At 49.5% G+C, this 13,036-nt stretch overlaps 2 protein-coding genes across 2 annotated transcripts; both read left to right on the forward strand.

Moving 5' to 3' along the window:
* The first annotated feature begins 2,956 nt into the window (after positions 1-2,956).
* On the forward strand, positions 2,957-4,019 carry LOC101617282 (metallothionein-1E). Its single transcript, XM_004670744.2, has 3 exons — positions 2,957-3,116; positions 3,365-3,430; positions 3,808-4,019. The coding sequence occupies exons 1-3, from the start codon at positions 3,089-3,091 to the stop codon at positions 3,897-3,899; spliced, it is 186 nt and encodes a 61-aa protein (XP_004670801.1). The 5' UTR covers positions 2,957-3,088; the 3' UTR covers positions 3,900-4,019.
* Positions 4,020-10,648: 6,629 nt separating this feature from the next.
* Positions 10,649-12,776, forward strand: LOC101616990 (metallothionein-2). Its single transcript, XM_004670743.2, has 3 exons — positions 10,649-10,779; positions 11,173-11,238; positions 12,376-12,776. The coding sequence occupies exons 1-3, from the start codon at positions 10,752-10,754 to the stop codon at positions 12,465-12,467; spliced, it is 186 nt and encodes a 61-aa protein (XP_004670800.2). The 5' UTR covers positions 10,649-10,751; the 3' UTR covers positions 12,468-12,776.
* Positions 12,777-13,036: the final 260 nt, after the last annotated feature.

Genomic DNA, 13,036 nt, shown 5'->3' on the forward strand with positions numbered 1-13,036 from the left:
GACCCTACCTTGAAAAACCAGAGCCCCCCCCCCCAAAGAAAAAGAAAGTTCAATACCTACTGGGAAAATTTAATGTGATTCTGTCTTTTTTAAAATTTTTAAAAATTTATTTGAGGGCTGGAGAGATGACTTAGCAGTTAAGCGCATGCCTGTGAAGCCTAAGGACCCTGGTTCGAGGCTCAGTTCCCCAGGTCCCACGTTAGCCAGATGCACAAGGGGGCGCACATGTCTGGAATTCGTTTGCAGAGGCTGGAAGCCTTGGTGCGCCCATTCTCTCTCTCTCTCCCTCTGTCTTTCTCTCTGTGTCTGTCACTCTCAAATAAATAAATAAATAAAAATAAAAAATTAAAAAAAAAATTATTTGAGAGAGAATGGGCACGCCAAGGCCTCCAGCCACTGCAAACAAACTCCAGATGCATGTGCCCCCTTGTACATCTGGCTAACATGGGTGCTGGGGAATTAAACCTAGGTCCTTTGGCTTTGCAGGCAAATGCCTTTTCTGCTAAGCCATCCCTCCAGCCCGTGATTCTGTAGAATTGCTGTGAGTCTGAGGACAGCTTGGAATTACAGAGTGAGTTCCAGGTCAGCTTGGGCTAGAGTGAGATTCTACCTCAAAACAAAACAAAAATAATAAAATTAAAAAGCTCAGTGGTATATGAAACCAAAGGTTCCATTCTCATCACATATGCACACAGAAATCACATTATTACAAGAAATCTAAAGGCCTGGGAATCTGTTACAGACCTTGACTTTGGTAATACAAAGTAAAACAAAGTGAATTTGTGTGACTAAGTCACCAAGTATAAAACCCATTTCATTAGATTCAGCAGAAATATTTTCATATGCATATGAAAAAGAACACTAGAAGATAAATGAACCACAAACACTGCACACTTGAGCTAGGGTGTGCATTTCAGACTGGACTAAATATACACCTGGAAGAGCACAGGCCTGGACTTCTGCACTAGGCACCATGAGTCATGACCCACTCAGGAACACTGACTGAATCTGGCGTGGGAGCTCCGAGTTTAGTTTTAGGCCTTGAGTCCTTGGAAGTTCCCCAGTTCATGCTGAAATCCTCCACTCTTTCAAAGTCCAGTAGAGTAATGAAATTTGGAGAGAACTACTAAGCATTATGCAGGCAAGATATTGATATTGTATAGATAAAAACTTTTGTTCCAAGTGAAGTGCTTTGAATCAGACTTCCCGGGGCTGAGGAAGTATTGTGTTGTTTCCAAGGCCAGGAGGTGTCACAAGGAAGGAGCAAGGCCCTGGGTGTTGTGTAACCACATGAAGTGAGGCTACCGCTGTCCTCTCACCTTCATCACAACTGGCGGAGCATGATGTCCCTGGCTTAATAGCCCCTACCTATCTCAGGACATGGGTGACTAGAAGGGTCCTGTGAGATGCGCCACTTTTACTCTTGGCTTGAGAGATGAGAAACCGAAGCCTGGAAACCTGCCAGAGATATGCCAAGGGAGCCAACTGCTAACTCATTGCACTTCCCACTGCTGCCTCCACACCAGCAGATTAAAATACCTTCCTCTCCCATACCAGTCAGTCAGTCCCTGTTGAGAAACTAACCTGAACTTTTGTTTTGTTTTGTTTTCTTGAGGTAGGGTCTCACTCCAGCCCAGACTAACCTGGAATTCACTATGTAGTCTCAGGATGGCCTCGAACTCACAGCGATCCTCCTACCTCTGTCTCCCAAATTCTGGGATTAAAGCCACCAAGCCAGGCTCCTTTTGTTTGTGGTTTTGTTGTTTTTTGTTTTCCAGACTGACCTGGAATTCACTATGTAGTCTCAGGGTGGCCTCAAACTCAAGACAATCCTCCTACCTTGGCCTCCCTGGTGCTGGCATTAAAGGAGTGCGCCACCATGCTTGGCCTCATTAATCTTATATATATATATGTTGTGTTCATATATTCTCTGCTCTCCGGTTCTCTCTTTTTCCTCGGATTTTCAATTTTCAAGGTAGAGTCTCGTTTTAGCCCAGGCTGACCTGGAATTCACTAAGTTGTCTCAGGGTGGCCTTGAACTCATGGAGTCCTACCTCTGCCACAGGAGTACTGGGATTAAAGTGGTGCACCAGAATGCATAGCTTTTTTCTTTTCTTTTTTAAATTTTTTATTTATTTATTTGAGAGCGACAGACACAGAGAGAAAGACAGATAGAGGAAGAGAGGGAATGGGGCGCCAGGGCTTCAAGCCTCTGCAAACGAACTCCGGATGCGTGCGCCCCCTTGTGCATCTGGCTAATGTGGGACCTGGGGAACCGAGCCTCGAACCGGGGTCCTTAGGCTTCACAGGCAAGCGCTTAACCGCTAATCCATCTCTCCAGCCCTCTTTTCTTTTCTTTTCCTTTTTTTTTTTTTTTTTTTTTGGTATTCTGTCCTTGAAAACTGAGACACCAACCACACTCTCTGCCACCTCCACAAGCAAAAATTGACCATGTCTCAAAAAGCCTCCCTCCCCAAGTGTGCAGAACGGAGGAAAAAGAATAGTGTTGGCCTTGGTACTACGTCGGAGGGGAAGTGTCCCAAAGACTGGTAGTCTGTGTGGGCCGGGACAGTTCATATCCAAGGCAGCCTGGTCCTTGGAACAGAACTCCCTCCCTCCTCGGTGTTCCGTTCAGCATCGATCCCGGGACAGGCGTTATGGCTGGCGGGGGAAGGAGGGGGGCGGTTGCCGGGAACTCTTGGGAAAGCGACGCTGAGAACAAACAGTGACTGCTACTAATCTTGGGGTACGCGGGGCGGCGCGGGGCGGGAGAGTGAAAGCGCCCCGGGGACACGCTGTAGCGCACGGCACTCGGCCCCTCCCTCGGGCGAGCGGCGCCCAAGGCCGCGGGCGGGGGTGGTGCGCCCGGCCCGCCGGGGTGCGCTCGGCTCCCGGGGGACGGTGGCGGCCGCGTGACCCCGCGCGGCGCGCGCCAGGGCGCGGCTGGGTGCAGACCCTTTGCGCCCGGCCCGGCCCGGCCCCGAACTATAAAGCCCGCGGGCCGCCCGCCAGAGCTCCACCACCGTTCTAGAAGCCCGTCGGCCTCTCCGATCGTCGCTCCGCACCTCCAGTCTCACCGCCGCTCGAAATGGACCCCAACTGCTCCTGCGCCACTGGTAAGAGAACCCCGAGCTGTTGGTCCTTTTAGCATACCCATTCCCCACGACAGAGGGGGGTCCTGAGGACATTGCCTCTTCTGGATCACAGGCATAAGCCCCATTCTACCCTCCGGGGCCGGGAAGTGGTGCTAGTTAGTTTTCCTTGAGTTCGGAGCCGGGTCTGCGGCGCCCTGTGCTTGGCGCATGCGCTGCCCACTGCTAAAATTTATATTTCTCTGCGGCTCACTGCTGTCTTCTTCCCACAGGTGGCTCCTGCACGTGCTCTGGCTCCTGCAACTGTAAAGAGTGCAAGTGCACCTCCTGCAAGAAGAGTGAGTAGGGGCCTGGTCAGGATATCTGGGGGGTGGCCGAGGTGGAGAGGGAACCCAAAGCTGGCTGAGTGTACGCCTCTTGAGAATATCCTTAGCTTCCGGGGGGCGTTCCAGTCCTTTCCCAGGCATTCTGCTCTCCCTGAGCTCTCAGGGGCCTGAGCAACCTGTCTCGGTTGAGATACAATTCCCAAACTTGTTGCTGCCCAGAGCTGTGCTATGTTTATTTTCTTTCTTCCCTCTTTCTTTTATTTTTGAAAGGAAAAGAAAAACCAGAAATACCTCCTGCATGTCAGGGAGCAGGTCTCCAGCCTGGCTGCTCTTGGGGTACAAGGTGCTGAAAGGCCTACTCTGACCTCTCCCTCTCTCTTCCTTCCCAGGCTGCTGTGCATGCTGTCCTGCGGGCTGTGCCAAGTGTGCCCAGGGCTGTGTCTGCAAGGAGGCTTCCAACAAGTGCACCTGCTGCGCCTGATGTTGGGACAGCCCAGCTCCCACGTGTAAATAATATGAACCTGGATTTGTTTTTCAATGACCCTCGCCTTGTCCCCTTTTCTACAAATGATGTGCTTCATAATAAAAGTCAATGACTTGACTCTGATTCTGGTTTTCTTTGTGGGACTTAGAACTGGGGAACTGGGGTGACAGGCTGAACTGGCAGTGCAGGGGGGACTGGGTTCTGGATTCAAATATTAGCCAACGAGAAAAAAACACTGTGTGAGGGTAAAGTCAGGTTGTCTCATGAACTTCCTTGTTTGGAAGCAGGATTTCCAGGCCCCTTGCATGTGTGTGTGGCTGGGGGGGGGGGATGGGGAGGGCAGATCCAAGGTCTTTGACAGAAACTTCTTAAACTTTCTTAATCCTTTATTTTCTATTCTAGCTTCTGCCCCTTAGATTTTATTTTATTTTTTTTTTCCATGAAGTTGTCCAGGCTGGCTCATCTGGTAGTTGGGATTACAGGTCTGCCCAATAGGCCTAGCTTTAGAGTGTATATTTGCAAGTGAGAATAGGGCAGGGCATGGTGGATCATGTCTGTAATCTCAGCACTTGGAAGCTAGAGAGTTTGAAGCCAGTTTAGATAATACCAATTTTCAAATATCACAAATAAATAAGCTGGGCATGGGGGCAACATGAAGCGAAGCAGAGGTAGGAAGATTGCTGTGAGTTCAAGGCCACCCTGAGACTACATAGGAAATTCCAGGTCAGCCTGAGCTAGAATGAGACCCTACCTCAAAACAACAAAAATAAAAATAGATAAAAGCAGGTATGGTGGGGCATGCCTTTAATCTCAGCACTTGGAAGGCCAAGGTAGGAGGATTGCTGTGAATTTGAGGCCAGCTCCTGACCACATGGTAAACTCCGGGGCAGCCTGGGCTAGAGCTAGGCCCTACTCAAAATAACAACAAAAAAGTGACTACAGAATAAGTCCAACTACTTCGTTGCCGAAATTCATAATAAACAGCTTTGTGTGTGTGTGTGAGAGAGAGAAGAGGGAGAGAATAAGGTGTACCAGGACACCACTTTGTGCATCTGGCTTTATGTGGATTCTGTGGATTCTGAGGAATTGAGACTGGGCCGTCAGACTTTGCAACCAGCACCTTTAACTGCTGAGCCATCTCTCCAGCTTTGGTAAATTTTTATTTTCCATTCATCTCAGACCCAAGACTTGTGAAATGATACTATATAAAAAATGAACTCAGGGGCTGGAGAGATGGTTTAGCCGTTAAGGCACTTGCTTGTGAAGCCTACAGACCCAGGTTCAGTTTCCCAGTACCCACATAAGCTAGATGCACAAGGTGGCAAATGTGTCTGGAGTTCGTTTGCAATGACTTGAGACACTGGCACACCCGTTTTTTCTATTTCAAATAAATTAATAAAAAGGGAAAATGAACTCGAAGAGCACAAGCCTATTTTTTTATTAAAACATTTTTATTTTATTTATTTGAGAGAGGTAAAGAGGCTGAGCGAGCGAGCGAGCGAGAGAGAGAGAGAGAGAATGGGCACACCAGGGCTCCAGCCACTTGTGCATCTGGCTTACATGGGTACTGGGGAATAGAACTGAAGTCCTTTGGCTTTGAAGGCAAGTGCCTTAGCTGCTAAGCCATCTCTCCAGCCCCACAAGCCTATTTTTAAAGATTCAATGGGAAAGTAATAAGATGAAGAAGTAAGGAAAGTAAGGATCTACCCACTCTGCACAGGATTCACAGATAATGATGTGCACTGTGCATGGAGTGAGTGCACCCAGACTCCTCCTGTGTGCCTCCCTCCCTCCCACCCCAGGCAACACTGGCCCAGAAAATTCTACAAGGAGCCAGCTATGACAAAGACCCCTGTGAGGACACCAGGCATCCTGGGAGAGCTCCCAGTTGTCACAATCAGGAATAATTTGTTCTTTCTTTCTTTCTTTTCTTTTTTTTCTTTTGGTTTTCCAAGGTAGGGTCTCACTCTAGCCCAGGCTGACCTGGAATTCACTATGGAGTCTCAGGGTGGCCTCGAACACATGGCAATCCTCCTACCTCTGCCTCCCAAGCGCTAGGATTAAAGGCATGCGCCACCACGCCTTGTTCTTTCAAATTCCAGCAATGTGGCCTGGATTTACAGGAAGTTGCATAGCATTTTCCTGGTAAGACTTGTGTGTGTGTGTGTGAGTGTGTGTATTTGAAAGAGATCGAGATGAGATAGAGATCCTTGGCTCCAAATGAAGCACTTTGTGTTAAATCTGTACCCTGGGAGTTTGGGTTCAAGGACCCACCGCAGTGTCTAGTCATCTGTTGTATGGACAATGGAAGACAGTGGGACACAGCCGGGTGTCTGTCCTCCTACCCGTGGAAGAGGGAAACCGGCCAAACAGATGGGGACTGAAACAGGCAATGTGCGGGAGGCTAAGGGGACACCCGCTGCCAGTCCTACGCGCACATCTCCCCCAGTCACATCTTGACTTCAGTGACCTTGGGCCAGGCTGAGGTGACACTCATAGAGTCACGCTGTTAGTGGGAGTCAGCCGTGACTCAGTTCCTGGAAGGCGATGACTCGCAAATTTGCTGGAGCGGGCAAGGAAGGAGCGGCTGGATGGCCGGGCGCACAGCCCCGCCTCCGGGGCGGGCGGGCACAGCAAGGGCCCCGCGGGGCTCCAGCTGCACACGGAGAATCTGCGCCCGGACCGCCGGGGGCGCTCAGCCCCGCCAAGGCCAGAGGGCTGGTCGCAACACTGTCGCGTCGGGGGCAGGGTTCCAGCCACCATGGGGACGGGGGAACTGCCCCGGCTGTGTCCAGATTTTGAAGCCAACAGGCTGCCTCTGGGCTCTGGGTCTAATAGAGCAGTACTTCTGCCTGTTTGTAACTCCAGCTTTTCTTGGGCGAGAAATGGATACTAAGTACTCCTGAGCCACACGGACACAGCATGCCTGGCGTGGGGTCCTTGGGATGCCCAGGTCCCGGCCACAGCACACAGTGTGCTTGGGCGTGAAGAGGAGGCACCCCTTGGATTCTGAGCATAGTGGACTCAGTTCGCCCAGTATCCTTTTATTTTTTATTTTTTATTTTTTTTTATTTTTCGAGGTAGAGTCTTACTCTAGTCCAGGCTGACTTGGAATTCACTATGTGATCTCAGGCTGACCTCGAACTCACGGCGATCCTCCTACTTCCGCCTCCTGAGTGCTGGGATTAAAAGCGTGCGCCACCACGCCCAGCTCAGTATTTTCTTTTCTTTTTAAAAAAATTTTTTTTTTAATTTATTTATTTGAGAGCGACAGACAGAGAGAGAAAGACAGATAGAGGGAGAGAGAGAGAATGGGCGCGCCAGGGCTTCCAGCCTCTGCAAACGAACTCCAGACGCGTGCGCCCCCTTGTGCATCTGGCTAACGTGGGACCTGGGGAACCGAGCCTCGAACCGGGGTCCTTAGGCTTCACAGGCAAGCGCTTAACCGCTAAGCCATCTCTCCAGCCCAGTACTTTCTTTTCTTTTTTTTTTTTTTAATTTTTTTGTCCATTATTTATTTATTTATTTGAGAGTGACACACACAGAGTGAAAGACAGATAGAGGGAGAGAGAGAGAATGGGCGCGCCAGGGCTTCTGGCCACTGCAAGTGAACTCCAGATGCGTGCGCCCCCTTGTGCATATGGCTAACGTGGGACCTGGGGAATCGAGCCTCGAACCGGGGTCCTTAGGCTTCACAGGCAAGCGCTTAACCGCTAAGCCATCTCTCCAGCCCCAGTATTTTCTTTTTGAGATAGAGAATTTTCAGTGTCTGGAAGACAGAGGAGGTCCTCTGACTGCCCCCCAAAATAAATGCGGGGAGCGTCCTTGAGCTTGTCTTTGCAGTCTCCACGTTGATTGACGTCAGAGAAAGCTATAGCTTCTCTTTATTTCTTGCTGCCTAAAGGAGTTCCCTAGATCTGTTTTCCATAAACAACCTGAGTCCCTCCAAGTGAAGGCGCTCCCCTGTCCTCTAATTAAAATTCCTGGAAGGTTTAAACCTTACCCTGGCATTGTGGTTACCTAGAAACTAGAAATGACCCCAGCTTGGGTCTCTAGATTGGGTTGTACCCCCTCCTGCCTTCTCATGGGCAACAGCTCCTCTTTATACTCTCTCCTCTTTCCATCTCTTAATGTAATAAAGTCTCCTTAAATCTAACCCTGTGGTCTGTGGATTTCAATTCTTTAAATTCATAAGAATCTGCGGACACCCCAAAATCCTCCTATCCTACCGGCACATTGATGTGAATTGATTCATTGGCAGAAAAGCCTTAATTCCTGTATCACATTGGGCTCAGTGCATTGGCAAGAAACCCCAAAATGTCTGTTTCAACACATTAAGTCACACTTGCCATTTTTCAGATGAAGGGACAGGAGACTAAGCCCCTCACCCCGCTCCCTGTGCGGGTCAGGAGATCTCTGGGCTGGTCATGCTCAGAGGAGGGACCCTGGACAGTTAGTGAGCCTGTGTTGTGTCTCCTGCCTCTGTTCACTGCTGTCTTTCTTATTGGAGCTGAGCTGTGCAGCCTCCTACAAGGGTAGAAGAGCTGGTAGGGGCTCGCTGGGACAAAGGGCATGATATGGAAGACCCCCTGCACCAGTACAAAGGGTACTCATCTGTTCCCTGCACAGCCTAACCTCTCTGCAGCTCAGTCTCCTCAGCTCTGAACAGGCACAAAAGGTAGGTCTGCCTTGTGAAGCAAATGAACTGACACACATGAAGAGTGAATAGTAGAAAACATTAGGCTACTATCTTTATTATTAGTCTTGGGGACAGCTTTTCTTGAACTAGTCAAATATCATTATGCTGCAGGCATGGCAGCACATGCTTACAATCCCAGCACCTGAGAGGCTGACACAGGAGAATTGAAAGTTTGGGGCCAGCCTAGACTACACAGAGACCCTATCTAAATAAATTAATAAATAGCTCGAAGACTGGAGAGATGGCTTACAAAGCCTGAAGCATAGGTTTGATTCCCTAGTATCCTCATAAAGTGTCACATGCATCCGGAGTTGGTTTGTAGTGGCAGAAGGCCTTGGTGCACCCATACTCATTCTCCCTGTCCATTTCTTTTATTTTTTCTTTAAAAAAAATATTTAGGGCTGGAGAGATGGCTTAGCAGTTAAGCACTTGCCTGTGAAGCCTAAGGACCCAGGTTCAAGGCTCTATTCCCCAGGACCCACATTAGCATGCCCATTCTCTCTCTCTCTCTCTCTCTCTCTCTCTGTCTCTGTCTCTTTCTCACTGTCTGTTGCTCTCAAATAAATAATTATAAACAAACAAAAAGTTTTAGAAATATTTATTTATTTATTTATTTGAGACACACACAGAGAAAGACAGAGAGAATGACCGTGCCAGGGCCTCCAGCCACTGCAAACAAATTCCAGACACTAAATGTGCCATCACCTTGTGCATCTGGCTTACGTGGGTCCTGGGGAATCGAATCTGGGTCCTTTGGCTTTGCAGGCAAACATCTTAACCACTAAGCCATTACTTCCTGCCCATTTCTTTCTCTCAAATAAATAAATCTATTTTTAAAAACCTTAATTCAGCCTGGTGTGGTGGCACATGCCTTAAATCCCAGCAGTCAGGAGGCAGAGGTAGGAGGATCACCATGAATTTGAGGCCAGCCTGGGACTACAGATTGAATTCCACCCAGCTCAGCCTGGGCCAAAGTGAGACCCTACCTCAAAAAAAAAAAAAAAAAAAAAAAAAAAAAGCTTCAACGCTGCTGAAGAATCCGCTTCACATCTGTGAATGTTTTGAGGTGGCTGTGATGTTGTAGACATCCCTGGTGTATCATTTTGCAACTCCTTCTGTTTATCTTGAGCCTTGAATATGCCAAGCAGGAGAGAGGTGAGAAAGACATATTAAGGTCAAATGGAAGCTTTCAAACCCTAATGAATGTGCCTAGATTCTCATTGAGCAACCTGGGGTCCTAGCTTAGGGACCCTGGGATACAAGCTTGACCCTTGTGTTGTAAAGCTTTTATTAATAATACAGTAACCGTTTCATACATAACATTTACTCAAGGCTTTGAGAGAGTCCAAAGATCCAAGGTGATAAAATAGGGTGGGTCACTTATGGTCGGTCAAAAACCATATATTCAGAAATATCAAAAGCACAATGAGCCCACATTTTGCGTTTTCATTTAACTCAAGGTCTACACATCACCTGAATTAACTCCTTCCTCAGGGAATTCCATGTTTTGGGATTCTCCCTCCATGGGGGAGGGTGGTCAGCTATCAATGGAAAGCTACCAGATAGAGGCCCTACACCAATCACACAGTGGTCCATTGCTCTGATGCGGAGGATAGAAGGCGGGGAGACATGACCTTCCTCACCCCCAGGCTATGATACGCTGGGGAACCTTATGGGAAAAGCGACAGATCACTTGTAGCACCAGTCCTTTGCCCACATGTCCCAGGCTCCACTTGCCGCTGGCACAGATGTGCGTACCTGAATACGGAACTGGAATTGCGCAAGGATTTACAGGAAAGGTGAACTTGAGCGAAAGTCTCCAGAGAAGGTTCTGGTAAGGCCTGGACCAGGTTCCCCGCAGTCAACTTCGAGGAAATTGGGAAGGACGCGGCGTGGGGCCGGGCGCAGAGCCCCTGGGGTCAGGCGGGCGGCAGAGGAGCGCCCCCGCCCGCGCTGTGCGCTCAGTCCGGTCAAGGTCCGCGCAGACGGTCCGGGAGCGGGGCGGGTACCAGACCCGGGCGGTGCCTTTGCACCCGGGCTCGGGCTTGGGCTATAAAGTGAGCATCCCGGCTCCTAAGTTCCACGTGCCTCACCGAAGCCCGATCGCCTTTTGCTGATTCCTTTGGATTTCGACTCTCTTTAGATCGGAAATGGACCCCAACTGCTCCTGTGCCGCTGGTAAGCACCCTGGGCTCTCTGGGCTTAGGATCTCGGTTTCTCAGCCAGAGGACAAAGTGGCCCTCTGTTAGAAGGAGAGAAGTGGGATCCTTACTCTTAGCTTTTCCTCGCTGGCCAAGTGGCATCACCACCATTCCACTCTCCTAGTTGTCACTTCAGGGGAGGTGAGCTGGTCACCACCGACCTGCACTCCCAGCATCCTGCTTTCCTTCCGGGAGGGGAGGGGAGGGGAGGAGAGGAGACTCCCGAGAGAGCCCTGTGCATCCTAGCAGCAAGGTCGAGAGGTGCGACGGCGCATCTCTGTCGGTGCTGCACAGTCACTAGTGAAGCACATTAGTGATCCTCCTGCCTCCAGCCTCGGTCTCGAGTTCACCACTGTCCTTCTCCCCACAGGTGGCTCCTGTACGTGCGCGGGCTCCTGCAGCTGCAAAGAGTGCAAATGCACCTCCTGCAGGAAGAGTGAGTGGGGGCCTGATCTGGAGGGCTGGGGCTGAGCTTGGGAGGGAACCCAGAGCTAGGCCGCAAACAAACTGGCAGCCTGGCCCAAGGAGCCATTCCACCCCACTCCCAGCTTTCGGCACTGTACTAACTTCATAGGGAAAGACAGCCTCTCTCTATTGGGACATGGACCCTGAAATTAACACTAGTTGTCTCAGAACAGAGCCGCACTAGGCTTTTTTTTTTTTTTTTTTTTTTTTTTTTTTGGTTTTTTTCGAGGTAGGGTCTCACTCTGGTCCAGGCAGACCTGGAATTAACTATCATCTCAGGGTGGCCTTGAACTCATGGCAATCCTCCTACCTCTGCCTCCCGAGTGCTGGGATTAGAGGTGTGCGCCACCACGCCCGGCCTGTGCGAGGCTTTAAAATGCTTCTCCAGGCTGGAGAGATGGTTCAGTGGTTAAGACGCTTGCCTGGAAAGCCTAACAACCCGATTCCCCAGTACCTATGTAAAACCAGGTTGCACAAAGTGTGCATGCATCTGGAGTTCATTTGCAGTGGCAAGAGGCCCTGGTGCACCTTTTCCTCTCTGTCTCTCACCCTCTCTCTTTCTCTTTGATTGCAAATAAATAAATAAATAAAGCTTCTCCACGCAGGCATGTGGTCTCAGCACCTGGGAGTTGATGGCAGGAGGATCAGGAGTTCTAATGGAGCCTAGGCTACATGAGACCTTGTAAATAAATAAATACTCTGATTTTTTTTTTCTTTTTTTTTTGGTGTTTTGAGGTAGGGTTTCACTCTAGCCCAGGCTGACCTGGAATTCACTATGGAGTCTCAGGGTGGCCTCGAACTCACGGCAATCCTCCTACCTCTGCCTCCCGAATGCTGGGATTAAAGGCATGCGCCACCACGCCCGGCTGGGTTTTTGTTTTGAAGCAGGTTCTCAGTTTAGTCCAGGCTGAACTTAAACTTAAACTCACTCAGTAGACCAGGCTGGCCTTGAGCTCACAGTGAGACTCTTTCCTCAGCCTCCTGAGTGCTGAAACTAAAGGATTGTGTCACCATACCCACCATAAATAAATACTTCTGTGGGCATAACTCCTGTCAGGCCTCATATGGGGTAAGCCTATTGTGACCTCTTCCTATATCTCCCTTCCAGGCTGCTGTGCATGTTGTCCTGTGGGCTGTGCCAAATGTGCCCAAGGATGTGTCTGCAAAGAAGCTTCCGGCAAGTGCACCTGCTGCGACTGATGGGAGTCAGCCCTGCTCCCCTGTGTAAATAGCATGACATGTACAAACCTGGATTTGTTTTCCATACAACTCACCTACTTGCCAGACTCCTTTGTTTGTCTGTTTGTTGTTTTTCAAAGTAGCATCTCACTCTAGCCCAGGCTGGCCTGGAATTCACCATGTAATCTCAGAGTGGCCTCAAACTCATGGTGATTCACCTACCTCTGCCTCCTGAGTGCTGAGATTAAAGGCATGTGCCACCCTGCCCAGTTCTTCAGACCCCTTGTTCTATGAAATATGTGAAAGATAATAAAAGTGTCTTGATTCTGACTTCGGTTTTCTTTGTGTGTCTTGAATATAAGGAACTTTGTGAGGGAGTGAAACCAATGCAGAGACTTGGGCTCTGGACTCAAATGTTAGTCCCACCCCTCCCCCAAATAGGCAAGTGACACTAAACTTTATCCTCTGAACAGTACAAAAGCAGGTCCTAGCGCTTCTGGTATGTGTGTTGGGGGTGGAGGGAGGCGGACATGGTTTTGTCCATCCCTATTGAACGCATTGATGGTTCAGAAACTTCATAATCCTTGGGC

This window comes from Jaculus jaculus, chromosome 1, assembly GCF_020740685.1.
Source record: "Jaculus jaculus isolate mJacJac1 chromosome 1, mJacJac1.mat.Y.cur, whole genome shotgun sequence".
NCBI lineage: Eukaryota > Metazoa > Chordata > Mammalia > Rodentia > Dipodidae > Jaculus > Jaculus jaculus.

What these genes read in the sequence shown, in the direction of transcription:
- LOC101617282 (XM_004670744.2), top strand. Translation starts at nt 3,089, where the DNA reads ATGGACCCCAACTGCTCCTGCGCCACTG. An exon ending in CAACTGCTCCTGCGCCACTG is followed by an intron (nt 3,117 to 3,364) that starts GTAAGAGAACCC and finishes TTCTTCCCACAG; the next exon opens with GTGGCTCCTGCACGTGCTCT. An exon ending in GTGCACCTCCTGCAAGAAGA is followed by an intron (nt 3,431 to 3,807) that starts GTGAGTAGGGGC and finishes CTTCCTTCCCAG; the next exon opens with GCTGCTGTGCATGCTGTCCT.
- LOC101616990 (XM_004670743.2), top strand. Translation starts at nt 10,752, where the DNA reads ATGGACCCCAACTGCTCCTGTGCCGCTG. An exon ending in CAACTGCTCCTGTGCCGCTG is followed by an intron (nt 10,780 to 11,172) that starts GTAAGCACCCTG and finishes TTCTCCCCACAG; the next exon opens with GTGGCTCCTGTACGTGCGCG. An exon ending in ATGCACCTCCTGCAGGAAGA is followed by an intron (nt 11,239 to 12,375) that starts GTGAGTGGGGGC and finishes TCTCCCTTCCAG; the next exon opens with GCTGCTGTGCATGTTGTCCT.